The 25,797-nt window shown below is 49.3% G+C and overlaps 1 protein-coding gene across 3 annotated transcripts in view; it reads left to right on the top strand.

Moving 5' to 3' along the window:
* Positions 1-25,797, top strand: part of DGKZ (diacylglycerol kinase zeta) — a 125,374-nt gene that overhangs the window by 21,077 nt on the left and 78,500 nt on the right. Inside the window, exon 1 of one of the 3 annotated variants that reach the window (XM_083164499.1) lies at positions 1,231-2,034. The exons of the other annotated variants lie outside the window; for them this stretch is intronic. Within the exon in view, the coding sequence (XP_083020625.1) occupies positions 1,769-2,034 (266 nt within the window). The 5' untranslated portion in view covers positions 1,231-1,768. Of the gene's footprint in view, positions 1-1,230; positions 2,035-25,797 lie in introns of those variants that run through there. 3 annotated transcript variants of the gene reach the window in all.

Here is a 25,797-nt window from a genome sequence, read left to right as displayed (position 1 = left end):
GTTACATTACTGCCTCACAGCGCTGAGGTCATGGGTTCTATCCCCACCGTGTGTTATATATACAGGGCAGTACGGATGGTGTAATGGTTACATTACTTCCTCACAGCACTGAGGTCATGGGTTCGATTCCCACCATGGCTCTAACTGTGCGGAGTTTGTATATTCTCCCTGGGTTTTGCGTGGATTTCCTCCAGGTACTCCGGTTTCCTCCCACAATCCAAAAATATACTGGTAGATCAATTGGCTTCTAACAAAAATTAACCCTAGAATGTCTGTGTGCACGTGTACATGTGGTAGGGAATATAGATTGTAAGCTCCACTGGGGCAGGGACTGATGTGAGTTCAACTATTCTCTGTACAGCGCTGTGGAATATGTGTGCGCTATATAAGAAACTGTTAATAAATAAATAAAATACTTGCCTACTTTCAATTTCACCTCTCCGGGAGAAGCCCGGAGAGGCAACACTTCAGGGGGACTGAAGCAATGCTGACATCACTTGGCCCCTCTTAAATGACGTGAAATTACGCGATCGCATCATTTTAGCCCCGCCCCCTCTCTGCGGACCCGCGATTACACGTAATTAAACCACCGGCAAGGGGGGAGCGGGGGGGCAATTACCAGAATGCGGGAGACTTGCCAACCTTCTCGGGAGGGCCGGAAGAAAGACCCGATATCCGGGAGGCTCCCGTACAGCGGCGTAGCCGCCCATGCAAACCCCCCCAATCCCCCGCAGCCTTACATTTCGCGCTGGTCCCGGCGGCTCCGTTCTTCTGCTGAGGACCACCACAAAATGGCCGCCCCCATACAGGAGACAGTTTCTGTCTCCTGTATGGGGGTGCAGTTTCTGTCTCCTGTATGGGGGTGGCCATTTTGTGGTGGTCCTCAGCAGAAGAATGGAGCCACCGGGACCAGCGAAATAGGTAAGCCTGCGGGGGATTGGGGGGATCCCGTACATTCTGGGAGGGTAGGCAAGCCTGACTCATGTCAACCTTTTGACTGTCGGCCTTCCCATTGTCGACCTAATGCTTGTGTAGACATTCCGACCCTGTCGACCTATTTCATGTGTCGACCTTTAGTGGTCGATCTAATGTATGTCGACCTTCCTCCAGTGTCGTCCGTACGCTCCCTTCGCGTCTGACAACCGAGCATTACTCTGGGCCTGCAGTTCCGCATGGCGCCAACAGGTGTCTCCCTCTGACCCTCTCCATGGCTGCAAGAGAGCAGGCAGTGGTGAGGACAACCATGAGGGGGGTCCTGCCTGGCAGGACACAATTGCCATGATTGCCTGCACACAGTTCCTGGCTGGGGAGGAGGAAGAGCTGTGTTATTGTGAGCTGGGAAGTGACAGTATAGCAGGAAGCCTCCGTGTGTGTGTGTGACAGGAAGGGAAGGCTGCTGCTTGCATGCATGTACATTGTATCAGGCTGGGGACTGCTGCTGCTGCTGCATTCCTAGATCTGCTAGTCCCAGGTCTGGCAACAGGTAGAGGTGCTGCATGAGTGTGTGTGTGTGATGGAGCCTCTGCTGTAGTACACAGGGCTGGCACAGGTGGGCACAGCAGGCTGTGCCATAGTGATAAGAGTTGTGTAATCTCATGTGTGACCTAGCCACAGTATGTAGGATATTGTGTCTGAGTCCTGCACTTTGTCCTGTGATTGCACCGTGACAGTAGCCTTGCTAGGGAACCATCTGTAGGTGTCATTTGCGACTGTGTGACTGGCAGGCATGGTGGCGTAGTGTCTGCGATGGTCGCTGCCCCTTGGGTGGATGTGCGCATCTCCAGGGGTGCCTGCAGCACACAGCGGTGAGACTGGTCAGCCGGGGTGTCCGTTGGAAGCATGGCTTGAAGAAGTGCTGGGCTGCCCGGATTTTAAGGGGGTGGGGGTGGGGGGGATGGACGGGGAAGGAGAACTTGCCAACACCAGTTCAGCGGCCTCCAGCGGCTCAGACAGGACCCCCGATTCTGACCGGGCTGTCGTCAGCCGAAGACACAGTGTCAAGACCTTCAGCGGCCTCCGCTTCTTCCGACGCAGGTGAGTTGACCCAATTGTATCTGGCACTTGGTACTGTAGCTTTTGCTTATTGATGTATTTATATTATTATTCGTTTTATGTGTATATGGACCCCTCTTATTTACTATACGTTGTGCGACGTTTAAGCCTTTTTGTTTAACTCTGCTAACTGACAACTAAATGGTATTGCTGAGTTATTTATAAATCTAATACCCGTTAGGTGCTAAGCAAGTGAGGATAACATCTGCACACTTCGCTAGGTGACAGAAATAACACAGAATACATTCTGGCGGTCTTATACATTTCTTTGATTACAGGCTTTGCTACAGTATCTTTTACTCCCCGTAAGCCGGCAGCACACACTCTAAATGATTAATCAGACGATATCTTGTTCCGATGCGGATGGTCCAGCCACATCTCTGTGTGTACTAACAATAGTGCGCACCCACCAGTTGTTCTTTGGGTCGTACTGTTGGGTATGCTGCATGTCCAATGGGACGACACCAGGTAACCACAACGTAATTTTTAAAATGCAGCGGTAATAATACGTTACCCTGTCATCCACCGCATCGTACAGAGGGCGTGATTGAACACGCCGGCTCAGAGTACACCCCTTTTAGTGTGTTATGAGCATGGATCTAGTGCGGGCCTATGTATACATGGTCTCTCTGTGTTGTTTAACTTCTACAAACAATAGATGGGAGGTCTCTGGAGAACTGCCATTGGTCCAGGCCAGGCACTAGAGGATGCTTTGAGCGGCAAGCGCACCTACTTTCTGCTCCACCGCCTTCCCTTACAGAGGAGGCCAATTTTATAGTGCTAGTTCCTGTCCAAAGCTGAGAACCCAAGTGTGGTCTGCAGACACTGCGAAGCTTGTTCGATCATTTCGCTGCAATACTTTGTAAAGGGGAAGGGGTGTGGTATGATGTGTAACGAATGTTGACATTCCATACTATCTCAAGCACCATTCATGGGCGGTTATTCTTTACGCGGTTTTCCCGAGCAAACCTTTAGGTGGTCCACAGGTGTTTAGGGATGGGAACTAGCAAAGCCGCTGCTTAAAAGATGCGTTCCCAAGTGGAGGGTTGACTGAGCTTATTTCAGAAAATGATTTCTGGCTGAAAGTCGTCATATCCTCAGATTAGACTCTTGGGTGTCTTTCTGCAAACCTCGCACAGATCTGGACAGACCGTCGTGATTTGTCCGGATTTGCTTGCGAGTGGAATTCTGATCAATTAGAGCGTTAAGCTGTGTACACACGGGGGCGATATGGGCTGATATTGCTGGGAATATGGTCGCTGGCGACCATATTGCCAGTGATGGGAGTTTGCCCTGATGATAAATCACCGGGTGCGCGCTCCCGTTTTCCGCCCCGTTATAATCGCACTAGCTGATTCCCTCTGGGGCTCCCCCGGCAGAGGTTCCCTTTCATCAGCGACCATCTCTGGCCGCTGATGAAAAGGAGACACTGAGCAATATATGGCCCCCGTGTGTACGCACCTTACAAAGTCGGTCTCTTGGGAATGTGTGCACGCTCTTCCAGTTAGATCAACGTAGTATTCTTTAGTGCTCTAGAGTTGATGACTGGTTAGATAGAAGTAACGCGCAAGAGCGATTCGACCCTGAAAATGTTACTTGCGGAGTCTTCAGGGATTCATTCCTCTCCTAGGACATGGCAGGAGCTTACCCCCGTCCGCAGGGCTATGAATGCTGTCTGACATTATTGATTTGTATGGGCAGGGAGTAGTGTTGGGAATCATCAGCTGGGCGCACGTTGTGTAGTCAGAAGCACAGGGTGACCCATAACCGTTTATGGCCAATGAAGCTTTTAGTCCTAGTAGATTCTTTTTGATATAAGTGGATCCGGTTGTTGGTCACGCTGGATGTAGCAGTCCGCCAGCCGTGTCGATAAACGAATGTGGCGCTTGTTTCCTATAATCGGTGAATATGTTCTGATACCATCATATTCTATTTAGGCCGTAAGAAATTTTGAACCTTATCTTTCTCTCGACGTGTTACAGAGGTGCACGGTGACCCCCTTTTTGTGAGTCGAGGCAGCGGCTGTGGGTTTACTATGTGCACGTTAATTATTTATTTGTTCTAAAACATTTACAAGCTGCTGTCCCTTAACTACAATCTGATGAGATCGGGTAATCTAATTACCGTACAGTTATACGACGCGTAATTCCATTAGGTTTTTGCTTTGTGGAACAGCCTTAAAGTGCACCCAGGGATATTTTGCACCCAGGGATAAGGTAACTCGGCTTTACTTGTCCTCTTGCTGTGCAGCGAATGCAAACTACTGTGGCTAAAACTGAGGATATTTTTCAGTGCTACTTAAAAACAAAATATATTATAATATGCAGTCTTCCATTTTAAATGGTTCTGGGAAAAAAAAAAAAAAACGCCTCAAGCTCTGGTGCCAGCTAGCCTTAATTATTCAAATGACATCCTTAATATACAGTAGCACTGGTTGCTATGTGCCGGTCCTAGGCAACTGAGTGATATATGGGGAAGATGGGTCAAGTTTTGAAGCAAGAGAAAGTGGAGAAGTTGTGCAATCCGCTTGTAACTGTCATTTATCTAGCGCAGCCTGTCGGTTGGTATTGAGAAGCTGATTGGTTGCTTTGGGCAACAATGCTAGTTTTATTTCTCACCAAAGCTGGACACATCTGCCCCTTAAGTGAAGGAGCTGTGATGTTCTTTAAAGGTAATGGTGGGTGTTCCAGAGAATTATATGTGCCGTAGAGCAGGGGTGGCCAAACCTGTCCTGAAGATCTACCAACAGTTCTGGTGTCTCAGGCAACCTGTGGATCTATAGTAGGGAAGAATGCAGCAGGTTTGATAATGTGACAGTTAGTAATGACTACAGCGGTGCACCAGCAAGGTGACCTGGGGAATGTGACCGTTAGTAATGACTACAACTGTGCACCAGCTAGGTGACCTGGGATATGTGACAGTTAGTAATGACTACAGCTGTGCACCAACTAGGTGATCTGGGAAATGTGACAGTTAGTAATGACTACAGCTGTGCACCAGCTAGGTGATCTGGGTAATGTGACAGTTAGTAATGACTACAGCTGTGCACCAGCTAGGTGATCTGGGTAATGTGACAGTTAGTAATGACTACAGCTGTGCACCAGCTAGGTGATCTGGGTAATGTGACAGTTAGTAATGACTACGGCTGTGCACCGGCTAGGTGGTCTGGGGAATGTGACCGTTAGTAATGACTACACCTGTGCGCCGGCTAGGTGATCTGGGTAATGTGACAGTTAGTAATGACTACGGCTGTGCACCGGCTAGGTGGTCTGGGGAATGTGACCGTTAGTAATGACTACACCTGTGCGCCGGCTAGGTGATCTGGGGAATGTGACAGTTAGTAATGACTACAGCTGTGCACCAGCTAGGTGACCTGGGGAATGTGACAGTTAGTAATGACTACAGCTGTGCACCAGCTAGGTGATCTGGGGAATGTGACAGTTAGTAATGACTACAGCTGTGCACCAGCTAGGCGATTTGGGGAATGTGACAGTTAGTAATGACTACAGCTGTGCACCAGCTAGGTGATCTGGGGAATGTGACAGTTAGTAATGACTACAGCTGTGCACTAGCTAGGTGACCTGGGGAATGTGACAGTTAGTAATGACTACAGCTGTGCACCAGCTAGGCGATCTGGGGAATGTGACCGTTAGTAATGACTACAGCTGTGCACCAGCTAGGTGATCTGGGGAATGTGACAGTTAGTAATGACTACAGCTGTGCACTAGCTAGGTGATTTTGGAAAACGTGGACCGTTGGTGGATCTTGAGGCCCGGTTTGGCCACCCCTGTAGATGATGCGGTCAGGATCCGGCAGTCAGAATACTGACCGCGGGATTCCAACAGTATCAGATTGTGAAGGTAAGTACAGGCGTTGGGGGTTAGAGTTAGACACTAGGGGACATTCGGGTTTGACTGTGGAAAGGGTGGCTTAGGGGTAGGGTAAATTCGTACCATGATTGATTGGGATTCTGAAGGGTTGAAACCCCACTGCCGGCATATTGTATCCAACCCAATACCAGTAGTGTTCTTGCTTTAAGTATTGTTTAAGGTGCTAGGGGGCAGATGTATTAGGCAGCCCAGAACGTTTTAGAAACAATGGGTCCTGCATAACGAGGAGAAGTGGGCATCCGTTATGGCCGAATGTATTAACCCCCCGCCGATAAGGAGAGCCGTTATGCCCATCGTTAGAGACTCTCCTTATCTGCGCCCCCTCAGGCCTGCGCATGTGCATTTTCAAACCCCCACCCCCCCGGCCAGCTCTCTGGGCATGTGCGAGATCACACTATTACCGCAAGATCTCGTGCGTAGGCCTAGCGTTGTCCCTGCAGTGGAGATAGGACTGTCCCTAGTGCAGTCTTATCTCCCCCCCCCCCCCCAGTTAAGTAGCGTTAAGGGCAGACATGCACTTAACGTTAGTTCATACATCTGCCCCTGTGTCTCTGTAAGGTTTATCCCTGCAAAATATCCAGAGTCTTTGACTGACTAAAATGGTGCTATGTGTGCAGATATGCTGTAACTCATAGCAACCTAGTTCTGGCACCTGTAAAGAAGATAATCCCACTGTACCTGATCCATCCCGGTGCCCTGATCCATCCTCGCATCCTGTGGGTCTTGCAGTGCCTCCTGGTAACTCTAGCCACAGGTAGTCTTCCCTGCTGGGGTAATAACTGCTCCAGCATTGCCAATGGGAAGTAAGATTATGTAAGGGGAGGTTCTGTGCTACGCTGTACTGGTCAGCACCGTTTGGACGGCCGCTGGCTTAGATGCTTTGGCATCAGTAAGCCATGAATGCAAATTACTCCTGGTCTTCCACCGCTTGTATTGTTCCATGTGTCACAACAACACTTCCTCCTTCTGTAACAGACACACTCGGATCAGTGTCACGCTGGGTACGGACCATACTTGCCTTCTGGTGATGTGTTTTGGGGAGTACAGGTGCTTGTGACAATGGGAGATTCCTCCAGTTCCCTGTTACTGGAGGTTCCCTTGTCTACACACCTGTGCTCCCTACTATGCAGGTGTGTGTGGCAGGAAGTCTTTGTAACCCTGATATGACAACGATAAACCGTTGGGTGGATGTGGAGTGATAGCTTGTGAATTGGTGTGGTCATTGTAAGGACAAAGGGCCTGATTCAGACCAAGGCTGTAATTTTTGCAGATGGACAAAACCATGGGCACTGCAGGTGGGGCAGATGTAACATGTGCAGAGAGAGTTAGATTTGAGCGAGTTATTTTGTTTCTGTGCAGTGGCTGCTTTATTCTTACACTGCAATTTAGATTTCAAGTTGAACACACCCCACCCAAATCTAACTGTGGGGAGAGGCAGGGCGGCATTAACCTGCTCTCTATACTCTGAATATACGCAGCTTAGCAAGCAGGTCTGAATTGGGCCCTCTCTTTGCACTTGCTGCCAGCTCTGAATATGGCCCATAGAGCACATGACCCGTCTAGTCGTATACACGCCACTGTGAGGTTGGCGCAGGTACAGGCTGTTACTGCACAGTAAGTGTCACACCTACACCCGTATACGCCCACGCTGCCTTATCCTATAGGGCTATCTTGTTGTGTTGTGTTCATCTTGTGCTGTGACACCTACACCCGTATACGCCCATGCTGCCTTATCCTATAGGGCTATCTTGTTGTGTTGTGTTCATCTTGTGCTGTGACACCTACACCCGTATACGCCCGCGCTGCCTTATCCTATAGGGCTATCTTGTTGTGTTGTGTTCATCTTGTGCTGTGACACCATCTATAACTGCCCTGGGAATATTCTGATGCCTTCAGGGACTATCAGAAGCTTAATGTCACCCCCTGGTCGTCTCACAGTCGACATGGTAGTAACCGGATTTCGTTTCCTTGTTTGAACACAGACATACTGTGTAGGGTCTAGGTCGAGCACTATTGGTCGACAGGTAAGTCGACGCACGAAAGAGTTCGACATGAGTATTTGAAGTTTCTTGAGGTGTCTGTCGACATGAACGACGTATTAGTGTACCATCGCTTGGCTCCGGGCACCGTGCATTGCTGCGCTCTGTTCTATTATATTCACCCTCTATGCTCACCGGGATGACAAAGTATAAACAAGTCTTTTTTTTTGGGGGGGGGGGGGGCACTAATGAAAACAACCTTTCCCATGTCGATCAATTGCTTATGTTGACCTTTTTCATGCGTCAACCTTGCTATGTTGCTCCTGCCCAGCATGTGCATGAATTCAATGTGCCGGCCTCTAGCTGTTGCCAGCGTGCCCTTCCGCAGGCTTGCGTGCCGTGAAAGCAGGCATGTTTAACCCTTTGACTGCCAAGGGAATTTATCGAAATGGGTGTGAAAATGTCCCAGCAAAGATTTCATCATAATGACCTAGAACGTGGCCTTATACAGGTTGGGTATCTGGGGGCCACAAGCATTTTTGTTAAGGGATTTTTTTTTTTATTATTATTTATACTTACCTGGTGGTGCACCACGCACACTGCACCCATTTTTCAATTACCCTCTGGAGTCCAGCGGCGTGTACGGATTGCTGCGGGAAAAATGGCGCAGCGGTTATCTTTTTGTGATGTGCACAGTGCAATCTGAAAATCACTGGAAAAATGGCTGCAGCACCATTTGTCCGAGGATACGCGCATGCGCGGTAGTGCTCAGATTCTACTGCTCCTGGCAGAGTGGAGAGGGTCCGGCCAAAGGAGGCTGCGCACCCTGCCGGAACAGCCGGGAGGCTCCTGAAAATCTGGTCTGCCTCCTGTACCCCCCCCCTGGAAAGGTGGGCAAGTCTCCCACTTGCTGCCCAAGGCCCTCCGCCCCCCCCTTCACTGCTGATTCAATTACTGAAAATCACGCATTCGTGGAGAGGGGTCGAGGCTTAAATGATGCGAGTAGCGGCAGTTCACATCAATTAAGCCCCAGCGTTTCTCCGCAGGCCCACGAATCGCAGCGTTTTTGTGGCATGCTGGTAGGGCCTAGTGATGTCCGAAGTGGCGGAGAGGCTCCTCCTGGAGAGGCGACAATAAAAGTAGGCAAGTATGCTGCGCACAGGCTGCTCCTCTCTTAAAATATTACGAATATACCCGTTTTTCATTGGTTGAGATGAGAATCCCCCTCCTATATGCCCAGGAAATGTACATTTGTTTTTCAGACCAATGTTTTCAGCTGTAGCATTTCCTTTTCGGCAGATGTGGTCTGGAGAGAAGTGCCAATGGTGGTACATAAGTCAGCCCACGTTTGGTTGAGAAACCCGCTGGTTCCTGGTTTCGTAGATAACCACCCACATTGTCTGCATGTAATCCTTTTCATATTAGTACCATGTAGCATCCTATTACTTCCTAATGATGATCCCCAGCTGACAAGTTGCTCGACATGCCCAAACAACGCGCCATCACCTGCACCAGCCTGTTTACAGGTCTTTGGGTTTATCTAGTAAATAATGTTGATGCTTCTCGGCTAATTCCAACATGAATCAGTCTCTTCTCCCTCTCCGCTCAGACGCTGTACCAGACACCAGCTCTACCCATTCATGACGAGAGACTGTTGAGGTCAGGACCCAATTACACAGATGCAGACTCTGCCAGTCACGGCCTCTGTCATCTGTCAATGCTGCTAAAGCGTCTGCTCTATTGATAAAACCCGTGGCACCTTCAGCTGAATGGGTCTTTGGGGGTTATTCTAGTTCACTCTTTCTGACAAAATCCTGTTTAGATGGACAAAACCATGTGCACTGCAGGTGGGGCAGATGTAACGTGCAGAGAGAATTAGATTTGGGTGGGGTTTTACTTCAAAGTGAGATCTATATTGCAGTGTAAAAATAAAGCAGCCAGTATTTACCCTGCACAGAAACAAAATAACTCGCCTAAATCTAATTCTCTCTGCACATGTTACATCTGCCCCCCTGCAGTGCACATGGTTTTGTCCATCTAAGAAGGATTTTGTCAGAGCGAACTAGAATAAGGCCCTTTGTAACGGAGGCCATTTTCCTGTGCACTGCTCACATGTAGGTGATGCTGGCACTATTTATACTATATTTTTATGCCTTGACACATAGGGCTGATCCTGAACTCAACCACTGGCCATCATTGATCGCAAGCTAGGGACAGCCAGAGACTTAGTGGCTGCAATGAAATCCGCCCAATCAGGGCTGCAGCTGACGTCAAACACCCTCCCCTAAAATGCTTGGGAATGCCAGCGTTTATTCAGTCACGCCTGGCCTTTTCCTAGCACTCCCAGTAAATGGACGGTCCCCCCCCCCCCAGGCGCTGGCTTTCTGTCAATCACCTTGAAAACAGCTGGCGGAGGAAAATAGTAGCTGGATTAAATCGCTGCACAACATCAGTGTATCGATAATCGGCCGCTGTGCAGTAGTAATCCTGTCTGAATTAGGACCATACATTCCACAGGTTTCCCCATTTGTTAAGCAGCAGTGGGTGCATTTATAATGGTTTTTAAATTGTATTTCAAAACCGTAATTGTATTTTGCAGAACAGAGCAATTAGCCACGACTAATTGAACACCACATCAAAGCCCAGTTCTACCGCTTCAGGTGCATGCAGGGCTGCAAGACCTGAATGAGGCTCAGGAGTACTTATAAAGTATTTCAGGGTACAACCCCGTACACACAGGGTGACCCAGACTCCGTGCCGAGAGACGGGCTTAAGAACGTACACCCGCAATGCACACCGCGATGTGTGCTGTGCGATCTGTGCAGGTTTTGTTTACAAAGCACCATCTTTCCCTGCAGTTGATGGTGATGCACAGAGTGATAATTGCTACAATTGGGGGTGAAAATTGCCCCGTGTGCTTGCCCCTTAAGGCTGTTGGTTGGGTAAGATAGTATAATCAACATTTGCATTGCCAGCATAAATCATGTCGGTATACGCAATATGTCGACATGACTGCTGTTGACGTTCAAATTCAGACCATGTCATCCTTCTTCTTTCGCATAATGCATGTCGGTCTCTGATACCGTAACAGACACTGCCACTGTCTAGATGTGATTGAGTTCTGTGCGCCACGATTGCTGCGTTTTTCGGCATTTGTAATGAGACACTCGGTCTCACAAGTTTCTGTCAGTCTTGCAACTGACTGGAAAAAGTTTCATGACAAAAGCCTGCCCCGGTTACGTGCAGCCTGCCCCGGTTACGTGCAGCCTGCCCCGGTTACGTGCAGCCTGCCCCGGTTATGTGCAGCCTGCCCCGGTTGACTATTCACAGAAGCACGAAAGGAATTTAGTATAGGAATTATGGCGCTCTACCTAAAAAGGATTTTCTGTGAGAACATGATGCCACAGACGCCACACACCTTACCATTTTGTAACTGGTTCATCAGTCACATATGTCTTTTTGGTACTTTTGTATTATCACGGTGCCCGTTACCTAGTCAGCGTAGTGTCCCTGTCAGAATCAGCGTAGTGTTCCCGCGGCCAGCGTAGTCCGTACTTTCGCGACCAGCCAGAGATTACGTAGTTAGCGTAGTGTCCCTGTCAGAATCAGCGTAGTGTTCCCGCGGCCAGCGTAGTCTGTACGTTCGCGGCCAGCCAGAGATTACGTAGTTAGCGTAGTCAGTCAGCATTACGCAGTTAGCGTAGTGTCCCTGTCAGAATCAGCGTAGTGTTCCCGCAGCCAGCGTAGTCTGTACGTTCGCGACCAGCCAGAGATTACGTAGTTAGCGTAGTCAGTCAGCGTTACGCAATTAGCGTAGTGTCCCTGTCAGAATCAGCGTAGTGTTCCCGCAGCCAGCGTAGTCAGTACGTTCGCGACCAGCCAGAGATTACGTAGTGATCATAGTCAGTCAGCGTTATGCAGTTAGTAGTCAGTCAGTGCTTATTACATTGTGCGGGAACCGGTGACCATTTTAACTTGCCTGACATGACAGTTGCGCGCGCCGACGCCGTGGTAGTACACAAGTACAGTACTGTCCTTTTTTACATGGCGATTACTTTGTCCCTTTACCATACCCTGTTGAGCACAGTTCAATTTAGATCAAAGCCTTACACTTGCGTGCACACTTGGCTCATATGACTGGGACTTAGCCTGTGGGTTTATCAAATACATTCTCACATGGAGCGTGTACAGTATAAGGGCGATACTGAGCAGATGGGGTGTTTTAAGGACATTTTATTTGGAATGGCTAAATATTATCAGTGGGGGCAGATATATGAATGCATAGGATAGAGCGTTGGACTGGGGACCCCTAGAAAATGCTGGGCGGTCCTCACTACCGTCTGCCCCCGTCCCTCCCCGCTGCGAACGAGTATGTAATCGCCGCGGCCTTTCGCTGTCTGAGTTTGCACATGCGCAGAAATCGGCTCCGTTGTCCAAGTCTCTTCCAGTGAGGGGTTTGTGGTTCATATAACTGCAGATTGCTGCACTGGTTCCTTTACACCAGTGATTCTCATCCTCCGTCCTCAAGAACCCCGAACAGTTCATGTTTTCCAGGTCTCCATTCTCATGAAAACGAGAAAACGATGGGCATTTCCTTGGTAATTTCCCAATCATTTTAATGACTCCGCTTTGGGAGTTAACCAGAATAAGGCCCAGAATCACAAGTGATAGCTTCACCTGAGGATCTTTTAAAATGTATCAATGAATGAGTGCACCTGTGCCCCTGCCAGGTGATCTGTAAATCATGAACTGTTGGGGGTCCTTGTTAGGTTTAGAACCACTGAATTACAGCTACCACTGCAACAGCGCAGCCTGGTGGCTGGTAGTGGCATAAGGAGCAGCCTGGATCTTTTACAGACCTGTAGAGGTGAGGTATAGGTATTGCAAATAATGGTGAAGTCTTGTGGGATATGGATCATTAGGTCGACATTAGGTTTTTTTTTTTCAAATGTCGACACAGTCAACATAAACACTAAAGCTGGCTATGCTCTTGGGCGCGGTGCCTCGCTACGCTTGGCACACTATTTTATTCTCCCGCCTCGCCCTAGTGGGTGGTAGGGCATGAAATACCGCCTGCCGGCACATGTCGCGTCAACATGGACTAATCTTCACAGCTCCCTCTCTCCATATCCAGCGAGTTTGAAACAGACCAGTGTCCCTGCAACAATTGCTTTCAATGGAGTAATTTGGTCTGCCGAGTGGCCTCTTGCTGGCAGTACATACCCTCATAGAGGTGAGGAGTAGTTAGCCTGATTGGACAATGACAGAAGTAGGGCGGGCTCATAATACGTCCCATGTTTCATCAGATATGCCCCTTTAGCACTTGTGGGCAGACCCACCTGGACCTAAGCCTTAGAGAGTAATAAAGCAGAGAGAGATAAAGTAACGTCCAATCAACTACTGGCTTTTAGGCTATGTTTGAAAAATGGCAGTTATGGGCTAATTGGTAGTTCTCTCTTCAAGGCTTGGTACATCTGCCCCCTTATCTTGTTTATGTAAGCCTGTTTGGCGGGTATCGTTGCCGCCATATAATGCTGAGACCACGGGTGCCACCATGTCCAGGGCGGTGTACAGGGGGGGGGGAGGGTTCACATAGTGTTTGGGTGGGTTTCCTGCTGCGGACGGACCTATAAAGGAAGTCTTGAATCACTGCCTACTGTATAGGCATGGTATAAGGCAGGCCTGGCCAACCTGTGGCTCTCCAGCTGTTGTCAAACTACAAATCCCATCATGCCTTGCCACAGTTTTGCTATAAGGGAGTGTTAAAACTGTGGCAAGGCAAGCTGGGATTTGTAGTTTCACAACAGCTGGAGAGCCACAGGTTGGCCTGTCCTGGTATAAGGGATACAGGTAATGAGTCCCAGAAGCGAGCCCACCTATTTTCCTGAGCTCGCCGTTTCCCGTTTTTGAATGTGACCACTGCACTGTACAGTACGTTACACAGTTGGAAATGGTTAATTCTGAAAATAGACGTTTGTGTCACTCCATGTAAATCCGAGCTGCTATAATTAGCTTGGCTTTTGCATGCTGACGGCTAATTTGGATGTCGTTTGCATAACTGCCCAAGTTCCATTTGCATTTGACAGGAATCTGGAGGGTTTGCATGTTTGGCTACTTACAGTATGTGCTGGGCTCTCATTTACTTGCTCCACAGTCTTAAGGCCCCCATACACCAGAACGAGAATGTACAATCTCGAGGGGTTGTAAGACGGATTGTATGCGCAGAGTGTGCGCACAGTCGGCACACAAGCGTGCAATGCGCGGTCCCGCGGGTCGAATGGCTGGTCCTCTGATCAGAAGTACTGCATATCTGATCAGTTGTGATTGGAACCAGATTGCATGTGCTTTCCTCTGCCTGCCGCCGCCCTTCCCCCGCACTCCTCCACCTCGAGGAAACAGACGCTAGAGATCATATTTTACCTTTAGCATCTGACAGGGAGCGCAGCGCTATGCTATCCTGGCACTTGTGGGTAACGCTGCAGTGCTGTGCTCCCTGTCAGATGCTAGAGGTCAAATATGATCTCTGGCATCTGTCTCCTCAAAAACGCCCTGGCAGTGAGCACTGACCCCCTGGCAGTGAGCACTGACCCCCTGGCAGTGAGCACTGACCCCCTGGCAGTGAGCACTGACCCCCTGGCAGTGAGCACTGACCCCCTGGCAGTGAGCACTGACCCCCTGGCAGTGAGCACTGACCCCCTGGCAGTGAGCACTGACCCCCTGGCAGTGAGCACTGACCCCCTGGCAGTGAGCACTGACCCCCTGGCAGTGAGCACTGACCCCCTGGCTGTATGCAGCAGCTGGGTTGCACGACTGATTGTGAGTACATTGTGTGTCCAAAAACCACAAGTTCTACTGGGGAGTTGTAGGGAAATCCGGACACAATCATGATTGTGAGCAGGTCTTTCTGATGTATGGGAGGCTTTACAACTGCTATAGGCCAATTTACTTTCATTGTCTTCACCAGACTATCAGGGTCAATGACAGGGGGGGTCAAGGGGGACAAGTGTGATGGGCCCCAGTGCTTCCATGCCCAGGCACGGCCGACGCCTGTTCTAGCTGGCCTATCAGTGACCCTCGTGACTCGGCCGTCTACTGTGCACCATCTGTGTATGGCTGAGTCTGACTTGACTCACTGTGTGCCACTGCCGTCTACTGTGTGTGTGCCCTGCTGCTCAGAGCCTCCACTGGCGCAGTGGCCTCTATCTCTTGTACTTTTACTTGCATGCGCGGGTCATCTGTTCTGCGCTCCGCGAGCGGCCTGCCCTGCCTGCCTGTAGTGCTCGGTGTTCTTTTGTGAAAGTGACAGGCCAGGAGCCAGCAGGAAGCAGCAGCCAGGAGCCAGGCCAGCAGGAAGCGGGAGCCAGGAGCCAGTAGGATGCGGCAGCCAGGAGCCAGTAGGATGCGGCAGCCAGGAGCCAGTAGGATGCGGCAGCCAGGAGCCAGTAGGATGCGGCAGCCAGGAGCCAGTAGGATGCGGCAGCCAGGAGCCAGTAGGATGCGGCAGCCAGGAGCCAGTAGGATGCGGCAGCCAGGAGCCAGTAGGATGCGGCAGCCAGGAGCCAGTAGGATGCGGCAGCCAGGAGCCAGTAGGATGCGGCAGCCAGGAGCCAGTAGGACGCGGCAGCCAGGAGCCAGTAGGACGCGGCAGCCAGGAGCCAGTAGGACGCGGCAGCCAGGAGCCAGTAGGACGCGGCAGCCAGGAGCCAGTAGGACGCGGCAGCCAGTAGGACGCGGCAGCCAGGAGCCAGTAGGACGCGGCAGCCAGGAGCCAGGCCAGCAGGACTGAGAACGAGAGAAGTCCGCACCTGAAAGCAGGATCTGGAGCAGCGGAAGGTTGAATGAGGCTCATGCAGAAGAACATTGTGTGGATTTGGGTTTAGGTGGGGGCCCCAGAAATATCATTGTACAGGGTCCCCAGATATCTGTTGCCGGCCCTGCAGACCATTCTTCTATAACTTGTTTAGGCAGTAAACGCTGACTCCATAAAACATATTTAGGGTCTGGGGGATTCTGTGCTCTGCATATACCATCACCACAGATTCCCTTACACCTCTATGGAAATTTACAGTGTTGTCACTACCAAATATGCTCAGGGCTTGTTTGCCTTACATTGATCCATTACACTTAGGGGGGAATACATTTACACTCTTGGTTACCCACTGCTGCGTCACTTGTCCCAATTAGCCGAATTATCCCACACATTACGCCACCGAGACTATGATGCGTTCTCTTCATTAAATAATCTACAAATATGTAATATACATTGCCCTGTACCTGAAAGATATACTTACCTGTTCAACAGGTATTTGCTCAGTTGTGTCAGATCAAGGGGAACATTCTTCAAACACGCGGCAGGAGCTGATTGGGTCGGGCACCATTTCACATCCGTAACGAGTGATAACCAGAATAAATCTTCCTCTTAGACCCTGATTTTTGGGGATGGAATGCTGTGGTCTGAGTTTGTACAATAAGTGCTGCACATAGGACAGGGTTGCCTACACTCCCGGATTGGCCGGGAGGGTCCCAGAAATCAGGTCCCCCTCCCGGCTCCCCAGAAAGGTGGGCAATCCTCCCAGATTCTGCCTCACCCTCCCGATCGCCCCAGTAGTTGCCCGGCCGCATAGTTGAATCACCGCTATTCACAGCGATTTGCCAGGAGGGGGCAGGGTTAAATATGCAAATTGTGCAGTTAAGCCCCTCCCCTCCACGAGGCCCCGCAAATCGGAGGGGGGTTTCCAGTGCTTGGGGCGGGGCTTGATGACGTCTACATCAGGCCCCTGCCCCCACACGTGCTGCTGACCGTCTCCTCTCAGGGGTTCTCCCAGAGAGGAGAATTTAAAAGTAGGCAAGTATGACATGGGAGAGTAAGAGACCCACGACTGGTCCTACACAGAGTAGGGATGGCCATCGACCATCGATGATTAGAAATTATCAATGGTTTATGGCCAATGTCGAATACTTTTTCCACCGATGGGGGAGAATCAGATGGTGTCCCTCCATCGATGGCACAGCAAAACCGATGTTTTGCCTTTTTTTTTTTTTTTTTTTTTATCAAAGTGCCAGGACACGGAGCATAGCTATGCGCCCCCCCACACACCCATGAAGCCCCACCCACGTTCTTTGATTGGCCCACAGGCAATGTTCCCTCTAATTTTACGAAGGCTGTGTGCGGCAAAAAGATTTTGGCTGTGCAACTTTGGAAGGAAATTTAAATTTTTGTGCGTCATTTATATATAACTGGAAAATGACTGACAGTATTTGTGTTAACTTTACTTCAAAATGATATTAAACATTTAAACATTCAAAACACAGCACACAATGTAGTTAATGGGTGAAACACACATTAATTGAGTCCACAACTGCAAAAAGGGACCACTGCTGCTTTGTGCGCTCTGTTGTCATGTCTGTGCGCACGCTTGTCGAGTTGTGTGCACGTGCGCACAGCTTAGAGGGAACACTGCCCACAGGCCAATCAGTCAAACATAACCAATGACCGTCGACATATAAAACTATCAATGGTCATCCATTGCATAGTTTTACACGATTGATGGCAAAGGCAACGATGGCCATCCCTACACAGGGGTGCCACCAGTAATGGGAGGGGGCGTTGCTTACATAGTTGCATAGTTACATAGTAGATAAGGCTGAATAAAGACTTGCGTCCATCTAGTTCAACCTACGTTTTAATAGCTTATCCCTTGTAAAAGACAGAATATGGTTCTTATTAGTACCCCTGGATATTTTTATCCAATAAATAACATGTGACTGCATCCTTTCCTTCAGTGTTGTGCTGCTGCGAGAGGGGGGAGGGGCTGGTGCGATTGCGGGAGGGAGAGTAAGGACTGCTTCAAATTCTGCAGTTGCCTCTCTCCCCAGCCCAGCACACAGCAATAGCAGTCTGCCCAAAATACCCGTTGTCTGCAGTGGAGAGGGGGGGGAGGGGGCAGTGGGATCCACAATTGGTGCGCTCTACCTCCTGTCCTGTATAAGGTTGGAAGTTGTTTCTTGAGTAGTTACTGTACACATATAAATGTACCTTTATGTTGTGCAACAGGTTGTAGCCGCCGTTCACATTACAACCTTCTGAGCAAATTCCATCCGCTGATAACGACATTCCGTTTAGTCTCCGATTGCACAGGCGTGCCGCGGCGTCATAAATTGTGGACTTTCCACGAATGATCGTTTTGGATTCAGAGAAAATAAATGTACACAAATATATGTGTCACAATGGAGGCTTCTGCAATGTACTCTCACTTTCCAGCTGTGGCAGTTTTTAGCCTAAAAACTCTCCACCCTCCCCCCCCCCCAATCCCTATCTGCTCCTACTTCCTATATCTGTCTTCACAGCGCCCTCTCTCCATCCAGCAAGATTAAATCAGATTTGTGTCCCTGCAAAAATTGCATTTGCTTTCTGTTAGCTCTCTTTTAGCACACAATGGAGTAATTTGGTCGTCGTGTGGCCTCTAGTGGTCACTGGTAGTACTTCACCTCATAGAGGTGAGGAGAAGTTAGATAGCGATATACTCTATATCAGGGCTGGGCAATTGCGGCCCTCCAGATGTTGATGAACTACACATCCCAGCATGCCTTGCATCAGTTTCAGCATGGCCACATAGCAAAACTAATGCAAAGCATCATGGGATGTGTAGTTCATCAACATCTGGAGGGCCGCAATTGCCCAGCCCTGCTCTATATACTCAGCATACAGATGGGGCCGGGGGTCTTCTTTGCTGGCGAATCGCCAGAACGTCACCGGTGGCGATCCGCCAGCAGCCCGGCTCGCGTGCGCGTCTGTGTCCGTGCGCTGGGGGGACAGACAGGTTTAGGGGGGGGGTGCGGGGAGGCGTTGGGGACCCCGGGTGACCGATGACAAGCCGGCGGTGACCCGGGGGAAGCTGTCGGAAGGGGACGCGCGCGCATCCACCTTTCGCAAAAACAGATGGCAGGGGATGGCGGATGGCATCGCCATCCCCTGCAAAGAAGAGCCCGGATCCATCTGTATATATACATATAATTTCATTTTCACTCACACACATACTGTATATATACTCAGTAAGACTCATTCCCTTAGGGGCCTTTGGCCTCCTACCCTCCATCCACCCTAGACCACCGGGTGTCGGGCACTAGGCCCGTGGGCAAATTCAGGCCCTTCTGGCCTGTGTGCGCATTAGTCGGGCCCTCTTGGCCCGTGGCTCATTTGTTTCTTGGGCCCTCCTGGCCCTCTAGGTGGGCCCTTTAGTTAGGAAGCTGGGCCCTCCAGCATAGGTGTTGCACTGTGGGGGGCATATGATGTTTGGCACTGTGGGGGGCATATCTGGCACTGGGGGCATAAAGTTTTGTCATGTGGCCACTCTCCTTGTGTCATATGACCACGCCCCTGACCACTCCCCCGATCACGCCCCTTTTTGGCGCGCGCGTGATGTTGGCTCTTTGGCTTGACGACTGATATTTTTCGGCTCTTTACCTCTGACCGGTTGGCCACCCCTGAGCTAAGGGGTTGACTTGCTGGTGATCTGAAAATTGCTTCTTTTGTACAATCGGTTATTTTGATGAATATAGAATCCAGGATCCCTTTCATAAGAGAAGTATACGGGTCTCTTCCCATGAAAGCCCTGTGACCAGCCAGTCTGTGTGAAGCGGGAGAACACAATGGTGTGATGCTGTTCCTGCTGCCGGTTTGTGGTATGGACAGATTTCTAGTGTTCTGTCCGACTTCATTCCTGATCTGAGCCTCTATATATCCAGTAGCTCCTGTATGCAGCATTAGTCATTACAATGTAGCCATTAGGTGTTGCATACGATGAACAATCATCAATAGCGGAGTCCCCTGACCAGATAATTATACAAAGCATTGATGGTAATGGACCCTATAGCTTTGGTTGACCATTACTCTCTTTGCTTTGTGTCTGTTGTCAGGAGAGATTACAGGAACAGACCTGAATGCTATACAGGCCAGGGTGTAGTAGCTGGTTGCTTGCCGCTTATCAAATGCAATTACTTATGGGTCTTATGGCCCGATTTATAGACTTACGCAGATGTACGAAGCTTTGGAGAGAGATAATGGGATTAATTCAGTCCTGTCGGCAAGGCTGCACTTTTTGCAGATGGACAAAAGCACGCTGTGCTGCAGGTGGGGCAGATGTAACCTGTGCAGAGAGAGTTAGATTTGGGTGTGGTGTGTTCAAACTGAAATCTAAGTTGCAGTGTAAAAATAAAGCAGCCAGTATTTACCCTGCACAGAAACACAACGTTATCTGTTTGTCTTCTGTGCTTTTAAGCATTCTCTATATATAAATACACCTGTTTCCAGGTACTATTTTAACCAGGATTTAAACCCACTACCTTTCTTATTACAGTCAGTCACCTTACTCATGGTGTAGGCATTTGTCCATTACTCATATGAAACCAAGTGTACAACTATGCGCGGTACAGCTGCGTAGATATAGGCCAGGGGCGAATATACGCATTTTGTTCTGTGCACACTGGGTAGCACTTAAACTTCGTGTCCAGCTCCGCATCGACTGCTAAGTTACGTGCTGTGGGTTTCTGAGGGTAAAGACGCTGATGAGCAAGTCAAGTGATTTGCATATGAATAAAACTTGGCTGTGCTTAATTGTTTTGCATGCTTAACAAAAAATGCAAATCGTACCGGCCAAAGGTAGTAAAGCAACATTGTACAATAAAAAAAGAATACATATTCGGTGTCGTCCTGTTCTCTAGAGAATTTATTGCGATACTGTGTAACAATGTTATTGCTTAGAAAAGCCAAGCAGTCAATCCTAGCATTATATGTAATTGGCATACACACAGTGGTGCCGAGAGGGGCGAGGGGTACTAATTACCCAGGTCCTGGTTGGATAGCGGGGCCCAGCACGCTGCTGTGTGCTAGCTGCATTGTGGCCAGAGGGATGCTTAAAGTGCTATTATTTTTTATAGATTTTATTATAAAGGTGCAGGGCCGCCCTTTTCTTATGCGTATGACGTCCTAATGTTGCGTTTACGCGGAACAGTGATGCATATTTATTATGCATGCAAAGTAATGCGGCGTTCTCTGCATAATGAAAGCTAACAATCTAAGGGGAGATGCATTCAACCAATTTCAAAGAGTGAAGTTGTTATAATGGTGTTCATTCTAGATCCCTGCACCTCTCACAACCCGTGCAGTTCCTCTTGTCTGGGGGTGTGTCTCTGCTCCGGTGCTTCTCAGCACACTCTGGTCTGTATCTCTGCACTGGGATACAGACCAGAGTGTGCTAGTAGAAGCGGTGCATGCCTGCTTACCTGTGGTTCATAAATGATCCTTCTAGAGTGGCATACTGCGGCATCAAGCTGCTTCTCCATTTCTGTCCGTGGGAGTACTTCTCTTGCATTACTGGGAAGTATACAAACCCTTTAGCTGCTGAGCTTCCTCTTATTCCAGTAATGAGCATTAATTCCTGCTGGCTGGTCATGTTAACCCTTTCCGTTCCCATTGTTCTATGTGCCCTATATTAAGGTGCCCATACACTAGGCCGATTCTAAGGCTATTTGATCACTTTTTTTTTTCATCTGGCTCTGGCAAGAAATCGGATGAAAAGTGTCAAAACCGCAGGTTTGACATCCGGTCTGATGCGTAGTCCTGTGAGCATCGCATCAGAGACTGAAGATCGCAAGTGCTGCGATATCGATATATCGCATCACCAAGCCTCTGGCAGGCTGGGTGGGATTGCGTACGGTACGTCGTATGCAAAAGGACTGTTCAAGGGGGATCACAGGCGACTTCTCCCTAGTGTATGGGCGCGTAAGTCTTCCCTTAATGTTAAGGTGCTGCACTATTCTTGTATTTGAATCTCACGGATGTCTTGTCTTGCTTTACATTAGCTTTACCTACTTACTTGCAATATCTACTTATTAAGTCTTTGTATGGCGATGGGTAGCAGGCGGCACATAGAGCCCTCATTTGCATTCCCAGCTCCTTCTTGCTTTGATGTCCTGTTTGATTGATCTAGTCTGTAATGCTTATTTAAAAGGCCTCTGATACGGATTTCAAATGGGAGCCTCCTTTCATTGATCAAAAGAATGACTTTAACTTCCTACTGAAATGAAGCGATATGGAGCCCGATTCAGGCCTGATCGCCGATAAGTGAGTTAGCAGCGTCCATCGGTCAGGTAGACGCCACACCGCGATAGTAAAATCCCACCTCCGAGGAAAGAAGTCCGCTGAGGTTTACCACCGACAGGGGGGTGCCCTGGGTACAGCTGTCCCGGGCCTCTGGAGTGGCCCTGGCAGCTGCCCATAGCGGTGCCAACTCCCCACCCGCACACCGCCTCCCCCTCCCAATGGTGGCGGGCCCCCAGCCAGGCAAGTACAGTGCACAGTGCAGCCTGCAGAGCACCGAGCCCCTCTGTGTCCTAGACTCGGCGCTCTGCAGGCTGCAGTGTGCGCTCCGGACCTGACCGTGGAGGCTGAAGGAGCCGGTGGGCGATGCCGCAACACGGGTGATGGTAAGTAAGGGGGGGGGGGGGTAGGGGTAGGTGGGGTGCTGGCAGGCATGTGCATGTGGTTGGTGGGGGGGGGGGGGATATGGAGCTGTAGGTCAGTCCCAGGCCCCAACATTTCTAGTGGCGGCCCTGGTCGGTATACATTAGGTTGACCACTAAACGTCAACTCTTCTTAGGTCAACACATGATATCGGTTAACATGGCTAAGGTCGACGGTGGATGAAGGTTGACACAAGCATTAGGTTGACAGTTAAAAGGTCGACATGAGCTTTATTCTGCCACCACGCCATTGTGGATGGTGGGGTATGACATTTTCGAAAGTCGGCTAAAAAAAAACGTGAAACGCCCTGTGGACCTTGATGCCCCTTTCACATGGCATCTGATTACTGGGTTAATGCCGGTTTCCTGCCAATTCGACCCTGTAATTGGTGCGATGTGAAAGGGGTTACCGGTTACAGCTAACCGGTAGCAACGCGGAAATACAAACCGGGTGAAAAGAAGGTTTCTTACCGGTTCATTACCGTTTCGCTGTGGTGTGAACAGGTTAATCGGGTCGTTTCCCGCTCACACTATGGAGGAGGCGGCGCTTGGAGCAGCGCCAGCTCTAAGCACTACCTCCGCCCCCGATGCCGCTCCGCCGCGCCCCCACATGACATCAGCGAACCGGCAATATTGCCGGTTCGCTGATGCAATCTGAACAGACCGCAAATGCAGGGTCGCACCGGGACTGAACCATTTCAAAGTAAAGTTTCGGTCAGTCGTGACCCCCCCCCCCCCCCCCCTCAAAAGCGACAGATTGCTGAAAATCGACAGCCCCAGTGTTCCATAAACTGCGCTCCCTTCATCCCAGCCAGTCATGGTAACAAAAATGTAAACTAATTTGATTGTGTTACTCTGTTTTGGCGGTGACTGTGCTGTGTTTGGACGTTTTTGTTCTCTTTTCCTGCAGATTTCTATAAAAGGCAGTTGTCTGTGTGTGACGGATTTAGGCAGCCGTAGTTACTGACAGTGACAGGACAACTCTATAGTCCCGCGGAGCAGGAGATCAGTACAGGAAACACAAGCAGGGTAGCTAACGGCGTGCAAACAATACAGCTGTTTTTGTATGTGCGCTTCAGCCTTCTTCTCTGTGCATTTGTGGGGTGATTCGGGTTTACTTGCTGAAAAGCGAGTTCGGTCCGAGGACTGATCAGTCAGGTCTGCACAAAAAAGCGGGTGTGCCCAGAAAACCCCAGGGGGCGTCGGTGTTCACCCTGATTTCGGCCAAATCCGAGGCAAATAAAAGTCGGTCTACATTGACTTTTTTTAATTGCGAAGGAGTAAAAAAAATCATTCGATAGGCATTTGGTCGGTTAAGGGGGCAGACTTTTTTTTTTTTTTTTTTTATAAATATGTTCTTGTCTGCAGATCTATGCTATTGACCATTGGTTTGAGAAGAGCGGAGATCCTGTGTCCATTCCATATTACTTTAAAAATAATGAAAGAAAATTTATTTTGGAATAATGGATCCGCAACTGAAATTTGGGTTTAGCCCAAGTGGACATGGCTGTCAAATAAGTTGGCTTACGTGATGCCTTGTCGGTCTCCATAATATGTGTAGAATGACATAACTGCACAACATATAGTTTGGCGTACAGTCGTCTTGAAAGAAATCTGTGCTCTAAGTGTAATACCCACCTGGGCCTTTAGGGGTCACTGGTGCATTCTGATTTAATTAGCTATTACTGCTAAGAAAATACAAGACCTCAATAATTAAACCTGCGTTGTACGCTATAAACAGAAGCAAGTTATAGGAATATACAGCACTGTGCAAAGGTTTTAGGCAGGCGTGGAAAAAACAACTAAAAATAAATTTTCTCCCGAAAACTGGTTGGGTTTTGTAAGAAACTGTTTTGTTGTCACCTGGAGAAACCTAATCACTGATTAGCCTGGGCTTGTGTTGGCTTATTGGGGGTAACTGATCACTGATTAGCCCCCAGGTGAAGCAATTGCTCGCAGGTAACTGTATACCCCCACCTAAACAATATTTGGTGTAAATACCTTTTTTTGTTTAAAACAAGGTCGATTCTTCTACTAGACTTGGCGGTCGGCCAAGGAAATTTTGAGGGTAATTCAGACCTGCACATATTCACTGCCTAGAGTGCAGGTTAAACGCCTGGGATCCTGGAAGTGATATCATTATGTATGCATAATTGACAGTTGGAGCTTCAGAACTGTTATTGGTTAAAAAATGACTGTGTGTGTGTGTGTGATTTTGCGTATAGTTGCTTTATATAGGCTCTAGGTAGTCATGGATACAGATACAACAGTAACAACATATAGATATATTCCATTGTTTCAGTTTTATTATAAGCTTCACAATAAAGAGTTTTTTTTTTTTTACCTTTTAAAGGCTGACACCTAGGTCAAAAACATGCAGTACTGCGTTCCTGGACGTCATCCGCTTCCAGCGGTCATGCATGTTTCTGCTGGGCAACCAGATACATTTTCTAGAGTCGCACGTGCTGCACTCTATCATCTCACAGGGGCATGCCTTCACTTCACACTCTGAGGAGCTACTGCTGGGTCTGTCTTCCACGTCCCACCTCTGGCTCTCTGAAACAGCAACTCTACACTGTTCATCATCATATGATGGTATCCCCTTCTCTGATCACTCTTTGTTGGTTTGTCTAATACCATATTTCAGCTCATAGCTTGCAGCTGGCATTAGTCAGGACAGCACCTGATCAATCACCCCCTCAAGTGCGGTGACCCTGCCAAGTGTGGTAACCAAGCACAGCAGAAAAACCCTTCTGAAATAGAGCTCACTCCTGGAGCAGACCACCCGTATGGGCCTGACGGAGCAGGAGGTGGGCATATAGGCAGCCCTCACAGTCCACGCTGCCCTGTGCAGAGAGGACGCAGCAAAGTTGAATGGCAGTTGTTGGAGAGCGGACCGGTGACCATGGAGAACCATTCACAGAGGTAGCAGAAAAGTAATCCCCCAGGGCATTGTGTTGGTGGTCCCAGACCGAGCCACAGCCCATCAGCTCCCCAGCACTGCCAGCAGAGGCCAACCTGGATTAAGCTGCAGTGTGTACCTGCCCTGGTTATGGGGGAGAGGCTGTCGTGCCGGTGCCTTAGTGCGGTGGAAGCGGAGGGGGCACCTCTCTGCACTCCCAGTGATCTTGCTCTCAAACGTGCGCTTCCTGGCAAACCAGTTCGATGAGCTGTCCCTCCTCATGGGAAGCACAAGGTCGAGCATTGCAGGATCATCTGTCCTATGCTTCAGAGACATGGCTGGATGACCACATTGCTGACCCCCCGTGTCCCTGCCAGGATTTGGTCTCTACAGAGCTGATCGCTCCAAGGTTCTCTCAGGGAAAACAAAGGGTGGCGGCATCTGCTTCTACATC

Source organism: Crinia signifera, chromosome 11 (genome assembly GCF_055691185.1).
Source record: "Crinia signifera chromosome 11, ASM5569118v1, whole genome shotgun sequence".
NCBI classification, from domain to species: domain Eukaryota; kingdom Metazoa; phylum Chordata; class Amphibia; order Anura; family Myobatrachidae; genus Crinia; species Crinia signifera.
Note: the sequence above shows the minus strand (reverse complement) of the source record. Positions and strands in the feature narration are given on the sequence as shown.